This window comes from Serinus canaria, chromosome 3 (genome assembly GCF_022539315.1).
Source record: "Serinus canaria isolate serCan28SL12 chromosome 3, serCan2020, whole genome shotgun sequence".
NCBI lineage: Eukaryota > Metazoa > Chordata > Aves > Passeriformes > Fringillidae > Serinus > Serinus canaria.
In genome coordinates this window covers 88,297,087-88,312,027 of record NC_066316.1, presented here as the reverse complement: position 1 = coordinate 88,312,027, position 14,941 = coordinate 88,297,087, and the positions used below count along the sequence as shown (strand labels likewise).

The 14,941-nt window shown below is 37.1% G+C and overlaps 1 protein-coding gene across 1 annotated transcript in view; it reads left to right on the top strand.

The window, feature by feature from the left end:
* PRIM2 (DNA primase subunit 2) overlaps positions 1–14,941 on the top strand; it is a 91,015-nt gene that overhangs the window by 12,846 nt on the left and 63,228 nt on the right. The window contains exons 5-6 of the mRNA XM_018919497.3: positions 9,461–9,556; positions 10,403–10,540. Of these exons, the coding sequence (XP_018775042.2) occupies positions 9,461–9,556; positions 10,403–10,540 (234 nt within the window). The remainder of the gene's footprint in view (positions 1–9,460; positions 9,557–10,402; positions 10,541–14,941) is intronic.

Sequence of the window (14,941 nt, the reverse complement as noted above, 5' to 3'; positions counted from 1 at the left end):
GCAGCTGTAGGTCTGTGATACATCTTATGCTGATTTGGAGCATCTAATGAACTTCTGGGTCCATTCCATTTGGTTCTTGTGAAAACTTGCCAAAAAACCTGTTCAGGTTCAGCAGTCGCACTTTCTCTCTCAGGGCATGGTCTTAGGGTCTCTTCTGTTCAGGTGGACAAAATGTTCTGTGGTTACTTTCAAAGTGCTGTGTGTGTAGTGTTTTTTTTTTTTTTGTTGTTGTTGTTTGGGTTTTTTTTTTTTTTTTTGTGTGTTTTTTTTTTCCTTCAACACTTTCAATGCCATTTTGAAAATGGCAGTAGTTCCATTTGCCTTGTCTGTGAAAATGTCACAACTTTGCTAGCAAATTTCCCCACATCTGCATATTCAAGTCTCACAGTGGTGGTCATCATTCTGCTGCTTTACTTTCCTTTTAACTTTTTAAAAATAATGTCAAACCTAACATATTTCTTCTTGTTCTATCCACTCATTGAGAAGGGTAGGGCTTTTTTGCTGTTAAGTTTGTTTGGTTTTTTCCTTCTCTTTGTACTTGCCTTCTGTCATTATACCTTCTTGTTTCTTCTTTAAGCCTTTCTTTCTGTGGTATTTTGTCATTTCTGTGAGTGTCCTTTGCCATTTTACAGCCTTCAATTTTTAGATCAGATTTTTCTTCTCTGCACCCATTCTCTAGAGCTCTTGCAGTGCCTCGTGGCATTTTAGTATGTGATCTGCTCCTGTTTTAATATACAAGTTAGGAACTGAAGTATTAAATTTTAGTTTGGTTGTGGAACTTGGCTTAAGACATCCTTCTTCCCTTTTGAGTTAAATTCTACACGTGTCTTTTCCAATGGGTTTTGAACTGAGGTTATAGAAGATTCACTGGAACTGTTTGGTCATTTGCATGTGAAAGTGTGTTCTGTTGACTTCAAGGGTGTTTGACACAATATGGCACCTGCTTTTTTTTATGCCCCTGAGGTCTGTGCACTGTGATAAGGGCTGTGAAATCAGCTTAACTCAGCTGGGATTTTTTGACACAGGTGCATTGCTGCTTGTCTCGTGTTTTTTCATAAGTACTACTGGATGCTTTGATTTGTGGCTACGCCTTTCTGGGAATTTAACTTACATACTGGAATATAGAGTGGAGTAGAATGCAAAATTTAATTTTGAAATTATTTTTTGGTGTTATTCTGGTCATCATTTTGAATGTTCTGGTTTCTTTATCTTCAGACTGTTAGTACCTCTTTGTTGCTTCCAGAAGAAATGAAAATTAAGAGGCATTATCATGTCTTAATCTGTGGTGTAAGGATGTTGTGTAATTGGATTTATATTTCCTGCAATGCTTCTGTTCACTATTATCTTTCTGCATTGTGCAAAACAAAAAAAACTTCTAAGTGTAGTATATTTCATCTTGAATACATCTGTGTTGCTGTTTTCACTCCACAGAGCAGGAAAAAAATCATGTTTAAATTGAACTTTTTTAATTCTGGATAGCCTCCTGAAATTTAAAAGATATTATGACCTTTCAAATAACTTCTAATTTAGATGCCTTATTTTCTGGGTAACAGCCAGCTATTGCAGAATCAGATGTCCTAATTTTTAGATGCACAGTATTCTAAGAAATGCTTTGGATCATAGTAATGGGGAAGCAGTGGCAGATGGGAATAGTCAGCTGGGGGAGCTAAAGGTCTTCAGTGCATCTGCAGGCATTTGAGTGGAAGGAATAAGAACTGCAAAATGAAATGGAAAAAGCAAAATGCATTAGCGATGGAATTTTTTTCCACAACAGCTCTTTGATGATGCAGTTGAAGTGCTTTTTAGCTGCTTTAAGCAGTAGAAATTAAACTTCTTTAATTTCCATTTTTATGATCAGAGAAGTCCTATGAGAGACTTTCTGATATCACTATTATGCTTTCTTCAAAAACATTTGTCTTGGTAGTAGGGCAGTTGTATAAATATTCGTAGTTCAGCTTCTTGAGAAAACGTTTTATGACTGCCTTTATTTGGTACAGAAGATCCTAAAATCAGATGTGGGTTAATGAGAAGAGAGACTGGATTGTGTCCCTATCAAGGACAGATACATTTGAGAGACTATTCAATATCATGCCTAACCATTGAAGGGCTGTGACTATAACTATCCATTTTGGAACAGGTGTTTAATCCAGAATGTTCTTCCGGCTTTTCATTTCAGGGGCATCCAATAATATTTCTTCCTTTCCCAAACAGGATGGGGAAAAGTAGAAACTGTCTGGAGTCTACACTACTGTGTGGAAACTTAAGCCAAGATAAGACAATAACTATGCAAGTAGGCTATGGTTTACATTTGCTGAGGAAATAGTTCTGAATTGTATCTTTCTTTTCCACTTCTTAAATCTTGTATTTGTCCCCTTGCTTGAAAACCAGTGATGCTTGTCTTAGAGTTGACAGCAAAAGTCATAAGGGATGCATGCCTAAGTGGGAAATATGCCTTGCTGCCAAAAGGATGTATTCAATCATTTAACTCCATGCTTAGAGTCATAACAGAAACAAAATTGTATGTGGAAAGGCTTAGGAGTAGGGTGGTTTTTTAAGTGCTAGAGTTTATTAAATAGGACTGTGAAACATATACTATTAGTGCTTTAGCAAACATAGTGAGTTATTCTCACCTAAAAGTAATTGGGTTGATTGCCAAGCAGCCTGGGTGTTTTAGTGACTAACATTTTGAGGGATGGGTAGATGGGATAAGGTTTTGATTAAAATATTTGCTTAATAAGCTTAAATAAGCTTAAAATAAGTGCTAATACTCTCTCACATACTTTTTTAAAAAGCTTTAAAACTTATTTTTATTTTAAAATAATTAATTTTTTTGGTGCACTGCAGGATGTATGGGGCCTTTACTCTTCTCTAATGGATCCTTGAGCTGTAAGCATTACTTTATTATAAGTTATGGAGAAAACTGGTGCATTTTGCTGCAGTAATTCTAGTTGCATGCATTTATTTGCACATATGGTGTTGGTGATATTCTATGAAATTGTAGAATTGAGTAATAGATGTGATTAAAGAATAGATAGCTACTGGGGATGTCCTTTTTCACCTTCATAAACTTAATGAACAACAGTTTGTAAATGATGCAAAGTGCTAATTAAAATTTTAATTTGGCAATCATCTCAGTTTGATTAGAACCAGATGCTGATTATCTGCAGAAATCTAAATGGACCCTTAGAAGGTCTTCCTTATTGCTTAAAACTGACTTGTGGAAGTAAAGTCAAACTACACCACAAAATGTGCAGTTCCTTGGGCCCCTTTAGAGCACTGGGGCACTGTGATTGTTTCTAAATGGCTTTGTTTAATTCATCATTTGAGTTAAACAGGAACTTTACAGTCCACTGTAAGGCTGAATCCTTCTGCCCTAGGTACTATGTATGCTCTTTCTGGATGAAGTACATCTCTAACTGCTTTGAAAAAGTTATGTGCTTTGAAATAAAAGTTGCAGAAAAGGCTGTGGTAAGGATACGATGAGTAAAAACGTTCTTCCTCTTAATCTAGCTGAAAGCAGCTAGACAACATTTGGAATACAGGCTGAATCCTGAGGCAGATGTTCTGCTGTAATTCTGGGTTTCTAAAGTAAAATTGAAATGGCAGCTGTGCCAAAAATGTAGTGGAAAATAGGATTTGGTACACCAGGCTCCTTAGCTTAAGGTAGAAGTGGAAAGGGGAACCATGCTACTTGTGTGATTATGTGCTCTAGCAGTCAGTAGTTGAGCAGGTCATACTTGACTGCCATTTATCTAAAGGCTTGGAAAAGGTGAAAAAACAGCAAATCCTAACCACATTCTTATAGATTTTCAGTTCTTAGCAGTTGGTAATTTTGGATTCTTGGAAAAAACAGTTAGACAAGCAGAAAGGTGTCATCAAGTGTCTTCTCTTTTTCTATAAATATTTTAGAGATTCTTTTGGGAAATGAGAAAAGAGAAAATTGGGAAATCAATAGTGTATTTAAAAAAATTATACCCATGTGTTGTACAAGAAGAAATTTTTTTTGAATAATCAAGGTGTTAAGTTCTTTGTAGTGGTTAAAGTTCATAGTGTTTCAAAAATGAATTAATTTTTTTTACATAGCAGTGAATGCAGTAGCTTTGGACATGTTTATATTATTCCTTAATACAGCAGCATAAAAGCTGATAGGATGGTTTCTGCAGGATGTAATTACTCTGCAAGTAGAATTTACTAGCTGCTGTTTGGGATGAGCTTCAGAAAATGGTCTGCCAACTTTGAAACACTCTTCCTGGCTAGTCCTATGATTGAATCTAGAGAAACATTTGTTAACAAGTTTCTTTAAAATTGCATCTCATGTTACTCTCTGGATTTTTAAATGAAAGAAAACTTGTTGATATATTTATCAGAAGAGTCTTCTGTTAGCTCTACTGTGATGTGTGACTCTAACTTGTAGGTGGTAGTGTTTCTAGGTAATTCTGTAGGGATTGTTTTGTTCAGCTTTCCTTTAAATGGATATTGGGAGATGTTTGTCAGGAATGTAGGAGACTGAATCTGTATCACTGAGTGTCTCTGTCATTGTGGTAACCATGAATGAGCTGCATAGTGAGGCAGATCATAAAATGTTCTTTCTGTGCCCACTCTTGACTCCAAAAAAAAGCCCAAACAATGTTTCAATTGATGGATAAGAAAAGATAATTCCTAATGCTTCCCTTTATATTTTTAGGTATGCCAGCAAGCTGAACTTCAGCTAAGATATAATGTTGTGGTATTTTGGAAGATAAAATTTTCTTCTTAATTTGTGTTTGGCCAAAATAAAATTGATAATCATCAGATTTGTGAATGACAGATTTGCAAGCCTCTGGAATGTTTTATTTTAGGCTCTTCATCCTTTTAATTGGTAGGAGAGCTGGGAATGGTGTCCTTTGCTAATCAAGCAGTTCATTAACTGGCTGATTACACTTTATATTCTCAAATTTAATGGTATCTAGGTTAATACTTTGGTATTCTAGTCCTACCTTAGCTTGTAGTGTTATGTGTGGCAATGGAGGAGATTGATTAGGAAATTACTATTTTTTCTGCTTCATGCCTAGAGCTGCAATTCAGCAAAGTACAGATTGACACCACTTGTGTTTGGGAAGGGTGTTGTGCCACTTGAGTACCAGCTGCTTTGTAACTAAAAGCAAATTTTAGGAACTTCACTTTCTAAGGACACCAGTGGCATGTGCACATAAATACCTGAAGCTGAGTTTGGAAAAGGAAAGGACTTTGTGCATGGAGTTTCTTGTTCCTTACTGGGAAAATTAGTGTTGCACATATGTAGCAGTATAATGTGTGCATGCATCTTCATCTCTTCATTAAAACAGAGTAGTGATATCAAATTTATTTTGAAGTTTTTGGACTGCCTCACTGACTGTGTTTGTTTAACCAAGCCCTGCATATTAAATTATTCATATTTTAATCTAAATTTATGTGTCTTTGTGTTTCCAGGACAGTTCTGTGATTAAAAGTCAATGAATAAACTGCATGTAGAAAGCAATAAAAATAGAAATAATGGAACTAGTCCTGAGTACTTGCTTCTTTCCCTTCCTCTCTTTTTCTGTCTTTATTTTTCCTGAGTCTCAGGAATTTGCAGTGAATTGTTGAATTGTTTCAAGCTATGCTAGCTGATCTGTGTCACTGAAAAGGGAAGATCCTTGTCCTGATGTTCTTTGCTTGTGCAAAGCAAAGTCTGACACAGCTTACTAAAATGGCTATGGAAGAACAAGGCAAATGAATTCACAGAAAAGTGAATTCTGTGAGGTGAGTTCAATCAGTTCTGTGTGAGAGGTCAGATGATGACCTGGTGAGACCCTCAGAAGGACTCTATTTTTTTTTTTTTTTTAATATTTTGAGCAACAGTGTTTTATCTGGTGAAGATCACCGAGTTCTGACTGAAGTTAAGCAGCCTGTTTATCTTTCTAATCTCTGTTAGAATCCTAAAAGTGGTATTTAATTATATCTAATTTTTTTAATGTTTTAATTTTTAATTTTTTTCTAGGTGCTATTTTAGGATGAAATTATTAAATATACAAACTGTAGTACTCTTATTTAAATAATTAAAAACCCCAAAAACAACAGTAAAAAGAAGCTTTTCTAGCTTCTGTGAACTAAGAAAAATTGGGATACATGTTTCATGATGCAGCAGTACAGGCATGGCCTAACTGAAAGCTTGAGTCTGGCTTTGGACTGTGAGTAGTGCATTTCTTTGCACTGTGCCTTCAGTCAGTCTGATGTGAAAATGGTGACATCATTAATGCCAATGGAAGGTTATTTTTCATGTTTCAGTCTTTAGGGAAGCCAGTTTTATTTTTGAATGCATTCTGGAGTCATTTTCCAGCTTTAGGTAGGGGCTAGGATTATCCTTGTTTCTTCTTCCTCTTTCTCTATATTACCTGAAAACATGAAGGCAGTGTGAATTTGGTGAAAAGGCAAGGAGCAAAGTGGTTGTGGGGCTGCTGAATGTTTGCCTAACCTATAATATATTTGAGCCTTTAAGTAGTAAATTATTTAATATCTTTGTGTATCATTTATGTATATAATAAATAGTGCTTTGCAACAATATTTGTGTTAGTTTAAAAAACTGAATTTCAGATAAAACTGTATTTTTGGTCATGCTGTCCACAGTCTTATCTAAATCTTTAATCATGGCCCATAAACCTGTTTTTTTTGAGGGTTCACCAGAATCACTTTTACCCCAACAATGTTAAATTGTTTGCTAGTGACATGCAAGAAAATCTAAAATGACTGTCACTGTATCTGTATAAAATATTGATATGGTCAAATTACTAATAAAAAAGGATATTGACAGCTTGTGAAGTTTGGAATAAATCCCCCTTGAAATAAAGTCTAATTCTGAAAAAAACCAGTTTTGTTGATGAAATTAAGCTAATTTGTTTTGGAAGAAAAAATAAAGAAGGAATTCTTGCCTTTCCCTCTTCTGGCTCTCCCCTCAATATTGCTGGCCTGTCTGTAAAACAGTTTCTGGACTCCTTTAATATCTCTCTGGAAAAAAACTCTGCTCTGTCCTTGGCTTAGTTTGTTTGGTGGAGTTATTTTTAGTAAGATACACTAGAAGAGATAGTGGAATTGTAACCACCACTGCTATACACCGTGTTGTACTGTTTTTATTTGGTCAGTGTATTTACACAGTCAGTGAGGGTTTGGAATGACACGGTGGACAGGCTCTCCTAAGGGATTTCTACTAAGAATGCATAAAACTGTTACATTTGAAAATGGAAGCCACTATTTTGGAATTAAAATGAAAACTTAGGTCTCTGGTAGGTGAAAGGCAGGCTGCAGGCTGATGCAGTGACTTAGATTTATATTTACTTAGACAAGAAATTGATCATCTGGAAGGAATAATGGAGGTTTGGTACCTCTGTGTGAAATTTGTATAGAGTTTCAATGCCTCATGAAAAGCAGGAATTTTTCAAAGTCTAACAAGAATAAGATTGTTAATGAGAGTATTTTATAGAAAGTATTTTCTCGTTTCATTTACAGAAACACATTTAATTGTTTTGATACAGCTGCTTCGTTAAAGAAGAATGCTTTCTTTACAGGCTGCTGAGCTTTACATTTTTACATGCAGAAATATAATGCTGTGTATTTCCTTTCTATTCAGAGCTACATTCTTCTGCCTTGCTGGCATCTTTATTATTTTTTAAAGCTGGTTTTCCTGGGAGAGTACTACAGATTGCATCAAGATGCAGACAGGGTAACCATAAGCCTTGTCAACATTGCTGCCTTGGCTATTTCCTATGCATATATCAAATCACTGTTTTCACTAAGATGCTTGTCCAAGTTTGAAATTAAATGGTCCTTCCTATGACTTCCAAGAGAAGCAGGGTTTTTTTGTTTGTTTGTTTGTTTGTTTGTTTTCTTGGGTTTTTCAATTGAGAAGGAAAAATGTTTTGTTGAAATGCCCATGTAACTGTATATCAGTGTTGGTCAACAACTTAGATATTCTGCTCCATTCAGAGAATAAAACTGCTTAAGCATATCCCTCCCATGGAGAGAAAGGATATTGGGTGACTTTATCTTGCATTTTGACATCTATTGCATGTGATGGTCTGGGCTTGCTTCCTGACTGGTCTCTAAAAACCGCCGTGACTGCAGCCTGGTATCAGCTCACTGTAGGTGTTGGAGCACACATCCAGTTCGTGAGAGCAGTGTCACACAGCATGCTATGTTTTGGTGTCACTTCTGTCTGTGTTTTGAGAAGGTATTCTGCCTTCCTTGACGTTTAAAACCCTTTCAGTCAGGGACTACTGCCATTATACTTCATCAGAAGCATTTTATGCCAATGGATGTGGATTTGGCTGCCACAGTACAAGAAAGAGACAGAGTTATTATGGAGTGTCCGAGGGATGGCCATGAGGATGGTGAAGGATCTGGAGGTGAAGCTGTATGAGGAGTGGCTGAGGTCACTTGGTGTGTTCAGCCCGGATGAGACTGAGGGGAGACCTCATTGGGGTCTGAAACTTCCTCCTGAGGGGAGGAGGAGGGGCAGACCCTGATCCCTTCTCTGTGGTGACAGTGACAGGACCCAAGGGAATGGCCTGAAGCTGTTTAGAAGTTTTAGGCTGGATATCAGAAAAAGGTTCTTCACCCAGAGGTGGTTGGGCACTGGAACAGCTCCCCAGGGCAGTGGTCACAGCACAGCCTGACAGAGCTCAGGAAGTGTTTGGACAATGCTCTCAGGTATGGGGTGACTCTTGGGGTGTCCTGTGCAGGGCCAGGAGGTGAATTTCACAATGCTGATGGGTTCCTTCCACCTAGGCATATACTATGGTTCCATGATGTATATTTATGTATATGCACTACTGAAGTGTTTTTATTAGGAAATGTAACATTGGGATTTTCAAGTACTTCAAGTTAAATTAGAGCATTGCTGCTTTGCTCACTTGTTCCAAGAACTGCAAAAGCGCTAACACTTAAAGGACAATAAAGATACCATTGTTCTCACTCCTTAGAAAAAGGCAAGTTAAATTCCTGAATATAAGATTAGATATAGCTTTTTTAAATTTTTATTTTAAAATAAACTGAAACTTTTCTTTTTGTTAAAATCTGATGAAGTCCTTACTAACTCCCATTTATTCATCTTGCTTTGTTTTAATGCATATCTCGAGACAAGCAAAGATTGTCACAACTTTTATTTTACAGAAGGTGACTTCTGAAAAGTGTGTTTTGCAGTTTTTGTTAATTCTTAAAATTATTGTAATTTAAAATCTGCCCTTCTACTTCAGAGGTAAGGTTGCTTAACATTATTGACCACTAATGTTTTGCTGGTTTCTGGTTAATTAATTATTTGTGATCACTTACTGAATATGTAGCTCTTTTTCTCTTTTCAACTAAACTGATAATATTACAAGTTAAGTAATATTTTAGATCATGCTAATAAAATAAAGAAGCTTTTATCCTAAAGTATTTTAACAGTTTTAAAACCAATTCTTTATTTTAGATTAGCGAAGATCTGAAAAATCAATTGGCTAATGAGCTGAGTGTGTCAACTCCTGGCTTCAGTCTGCCTAAAGTAAAAGAACAAATGTTCTATAAGGTAAGTAAAAAATTGCTGAGTCCCATAGATCTGCATTCACTTTCTTTCAGTTAAATGCAAAGTTACCAATTTTAAGTTTACCTAATAGCCACAGTAAATCCAAAAGACTGAAAGTATCTAAAAGACTAATGAGAGTTCCTCTACTTCATGTGAGTATAAGGGTGGGACTGGGAAAATGAAGGAAGCTTCACACTACTAATAATGCCTTCTGTCCTCTTCTGCCATCCCTTACTTTTGCCACAAAAATGATCTTAAATTTTAATGTTTCCCAGACAAATGACTTAATTTACCTGGCTGTCAGATTGCTCAGGATGGAGACATTGTCAAACATGTGTTGCTGAAATTAGGTGTGGTCTGATTGTATCAGTCAGAAATTCGTTTTGCAAGAGAGCAAGGGCAGAGGAAAAAATTTGTGATGTGGCCCACAGATTCTTTGAAATGAAGCTGGTTGGGTTCCAGATCTGCTTGCAAAACCTTTTGTACATAGCTTACGTGAATCAAAGATTTCCAGATGTTAGAAACAGAAATCCCTTTTCAAATATCAAATCAGTAAGTGATGCAAAGCTACATAATTGGATCAATACTTGTAGACACAAACTTTGAACTACCTTATTTTGCCTAGTTGCATGACTTTCTGTAGGCAAGCAATATTTTCCCACCAAAATAATGATTAGCTATTCCTAAGTCAAAATTTAATTTCCCAGACTTTTGAGTTTTGTCTGGAGACACTGTTAAAAGACAGAAAATGACTTAAAGCTTTACTGGTGCATCTTGAATCCTAGGGCTGTAAACATTGTTACTGTGTTATTTTGCTATTCCACAATGTGGGTTTTTCTTCCTTCTCAGGTTGGACTTGCAGATGCTGTGGATTTATTTAGAGCCAGAAGAGTATTTATTAAAGATGGCTTTGCCTTTGTGCCATTTAAGGAGATTGATGTGATAGTTTTGAATAACTACAGGACAAAATTGTCTAAAGCACTGGCGGTAAGTCAGATGAAGTCAGATTTTCAAACTCGTGTGGTATTGCTTGGTGACACTCCTGGACAATAGCCTTTTTGGGGTTATAATGTATATGCTTCCATCTGGAGAATACCAGAAACCTTACCAAAAGTGCTGGCAGCACTAAAAAACGTTCATTGTGAGCTGTGCCCATTAATTTCAGATGGTATTTAGCATATAATGTGCATTCTAGAGAAATTTGTGCAAGAGGATTTAGCAATTGTTTTGCACAGAGATAGTAACATGCCTTTCATTCAGCATGTTAGCTCTATGCACACAACTGTTTTTTCTGCTAGTGTCTAACTTTTCTCCCACAACATTTTGCAACAGTTTTTTGTAGGAACAAGTGAAATAGTTGTGGATTTTTACTCTATGTTCTGTTGGTAAGGACTGAGATTAGCTCACTTGGTTAGAGCATGGTGCTAATAATGCCAAGGTCATGAGTTCAGTCTGTGTACAGGTCACACACCTAAGGGTTGGGCTTTGAGGTCCTTGTGGGTCCCTTTTAACCCTGAATATTCTATGAACTCAAATGAGGATAAGCCAGAATATGTCAGGCAAAGGTAAAATTTTTGTTGCATGAACATTTGAGTTGTCATATCTAGTTAGGACATCTGTAGTAAACACTATATGTGAATGTCCTTCTGTTAGTAATTTGGTGATCAGTTCAGGGATTGCTTGTTCTACAATATCTCTGAGACTCTTCCCAGGATTTAAAAGGGTGGATCATGTCTAATACACAGAATTTTAGTCACAGAAAATGCAGCATTGAATAACATGAAGTCAGATTGGATTGTTTTTTGTGGTATTTTTCGGGGTCCCCCATGGCAGGAAGAAAATTATGAATCTGACTCCATGTTCTTAAAAGGCTAATTTATTATTTTATTCTATTCTATAATATTCTATAATAGAATATTCTATTCTATAATATAATATTATATTATTCTATATTAACGAATGCTATACTAAAACTATACTAAAGAATTGAGAAAGGATACCTACAGAAGGCTTAAGAAAATACTAATGAAAAACTCATGACTCTCTCCAGAGTCTTGACACAACTGGCTGTGATTTGTCATTAAGTTAAAACAATTCACATGAAACCAATCAAACAATGACCAGTTGGATAAACGATCTCCAAACCACATTCCACAGCAGCAAAACACAGGAGAAGCAAATGAGATAATATTGTATTCCTTTTTCTCTGAGGCTTCTCAGCTTCCCAGGAGAAGAAATCCTGGGCAAAGGATTTTTCAGAAAATATGATGGTGACACTTTTTCAAAAATGTTTTCAAAGCCTTGTATTGTTATGTTACATTAATGACAAGGTTGACCACAAACATTTAGTAAACAAACAGTGGGGAGCAAAAATCCATTCTTTTATCAAATTAGAAAATTAGTATACTGCAGTCTTATCAATTTTGAATATAACTGGAGTTTGTAGAATTATTTAATGTACAGTGAAAATTGTGATAGTTTTATGTGAACATTTTCATTAGAACTCTTTAGCAGAACTGCAACTAGAGATGCCTGTATTTGAGTTGATGCATAATATTCTTGCTGAAAGCTGGTATCGCTTGTGTGGGATTTAAAAAGAAAGAATGTATTCCACAGAAATGTAGCTAAATATGTACATTATCTGCATCTATTCAAAAACTTTCGAGAAGCTTTGTGAATGTCTGAAATTTGTGTGTTGTGTGAATGGCTGAAAAGTCTGAAAAACTGTAAGAACTGCTGTGAGTAGGCCCTGACTTAGTTTGAGGAGAAATCTGAGAACACACGCACTATCTTACATATTAATCATTTCACCTGGGTTGCTTCCTTAAAGGCAGTAACTGCATTATAGGAAAGAAGTGCTTCTTTATGTGATACTTAGTAGCCATGGTTTAGAAATTTGAGCAGTCATGACCTAGGAAAACTATCTTCTACAGAATTGCTGTATTAGAAGTTCTTGTGGTGTTTCATTTTAGTCTTGGTTTGCATTAGTCTTTTAATAAATAAGCTTTGTTTGTTAAAGTTAACGATATTTTCTACATAAGGGATAAAAGATTAGTGATTTCTGTCCTATCCCAAAGCTCTATCCCTAATTGAACCTGATGGGTTTTGATTACTAATGTATTAATTTAACAACTATATTTAGTAAACTGTTTCAGCTAATTTTAGCCAGCACAGTGCATGGCTTAGAGATGCTAGGGATATTACTGAGTCTTTGGAAATGAAGGCTGAAATTCCAGCATGTTTTACTGAGGTCAGTCTACTCTGTTACACCAGAGGCTTAATTGAAGTGTGATCCTTGGTAGCTGGATACTTAGTGTAGTTTTCACTGGAGCAAAGCTATAAACATCAATTACATTTCAGTGAAACTGTAGGAATGCACTTTTAAAGAAAGGATTATGTATATATAAATCCAGAGAATAATCTTAACAATTTTCCTTAGCCATATCTGGACTGAAGAGTCAGTAGTTATGACACAGTGGCACAATTCAAGTATTGTTTGTGAAAAGTAGTTGTTGACATGCTATTTGATCTAGGCCCAAGTTCTGCAAGTACAGCTGGTTTACCTGTGCTTTTTCAGGACATGGGTGCTTTTTTGTGTCCACTGCAAAAGAGCAGTCACCCAAGAGAAATGTGTTTCATTTCAGGCCCTCTGGTGATACAGAGGTCTTCACGACTTTGCATAGAAGTTGTGCATCATGGCCAGACTTAATTAAGAAGTAATAAAGCCTTGAACATCACCACCTGTTTTGTTGTTTAATTTTCTCTTAATGAATATATCTGATAACATTACCACTTTGGTAAGCATTACTTGTGTGTTCTTTTGGGAATATGTTTTAGTGGTTTTGCAACACCTGGGTGTTCACACTTTGTTCTCAGCACTTTCTAGTGGGGGCAATCCTTGTATGAGAATTTGAGAATTTAGGACTGTAATGGTATGATAATCTGAATTAGGCTTATGCTATTTCTAAAGAATGGGTTTGTAAAATTAGGTTAAAAAATTGTATCTTTTGTTAGATATTTTGATGTCCAGGTCCCAGCTGTGGTGGTGAATGGAGCCACATCCTGTTGGTGTCTGGTCACTGGTGGTGTTCCCCACGGCTCAGTATTGGTCCCAGTCCTGTTTGACATCTTTACTGCTGATCTAGATGAGGGACTCGAGTATACTCTCAGTAAATTCATGAATGGCATCAAGGTGGGTTGGAGTGTGATCTGCTGGAATGTAGGAAGGCTCTGGAGATCTGGATCTGAGCAGGCTGGATAGATGGGTGGAGATGAGCGGTATGAGGTTCAACAAAGCCAAGTGCTGGATCCTACACTTGGCTCACAACATCCCCAGGCAGTGCCATGGGCTGGGGGCAGAGTGGCTGGAAAGCTGCCCTGCAGAAAAGCCCTGAAGGTGCTGGTTTACAGCCAGGTGAACATGATCCAGGATGTGCCCAGGTGGCAATGAAAGCCTTGGACATGCTGGTTTGTATCAGCAATAGTGTGGCCAGCAGGCCCAGGGCAGTGAATGTCCCCCTGCACTCATCACACCTCACCTGGTGAGGTCACACCTCGAGTCCTCTGTCCAGTTCTGGGCCCCTCAATTCAAAAAAAGACATTGGGGTGTGTCCAGAGGAGGGCAACAGAGCTGTGAAGAGTCTGCAGCACAGGTCCCATGAGGAATGGCTGAAGGAGCTGGGGTTGTTTCACCTGAAGAAATGGAAGCTCAGGGGAAACCTTCTTGTTCTCTACAACTGCCTGAAAGGAGATTCTAGCAAGGTTGACCTCTGCTTCCAGGTGATTTGTGACAGCACAACAGGACATAGCCTCAAGCTGCACCAGGGGAGGTTCACGTTGGATAGCAGGAGGAATTTCTTCACTGAAGGATGATTAGATATTGGAGTGGGCTACCCAGGGAGGTTGTGGAGTCCCAGTGCCTGGAGGTGTTTGCAGAAAGACTGAACATGGCACTTGGTGAGGTGGTATTTGGTCATTGGTTAGACTTGATCATCTCGCAGGTCTTTTCTTGCAAAATTGATTCTGTGACTTTGGGCAATACTTCTGGTTTTCACAGTCTGCTGTATACTTCTAATGGACAAAATACCCTGGTTACAGATATTGGGGAGATGGTTTTTCAAGCATGTAGTTTCTTACAGCTCTTCTTAGTGGCACAATTTTTCAATGTTAAAGCACCATAGTTTTCTAGTGTGGGTTGTATTATTGACTATTTATACTTGATCCATGTTTTGCTTCGTGGAGCTGATTTGGTGCTACTCTAAGTAGTCATGTGCACAGGTTTTTGGAAGGAGTTATGCCTATGCAGGAGTGATATTATGATGGCCTGTTCTGTCTTTTCCAAGGTGTTCTGAAATTGTATACCTTATGGGAATGTGCTTGTGCTAAAGA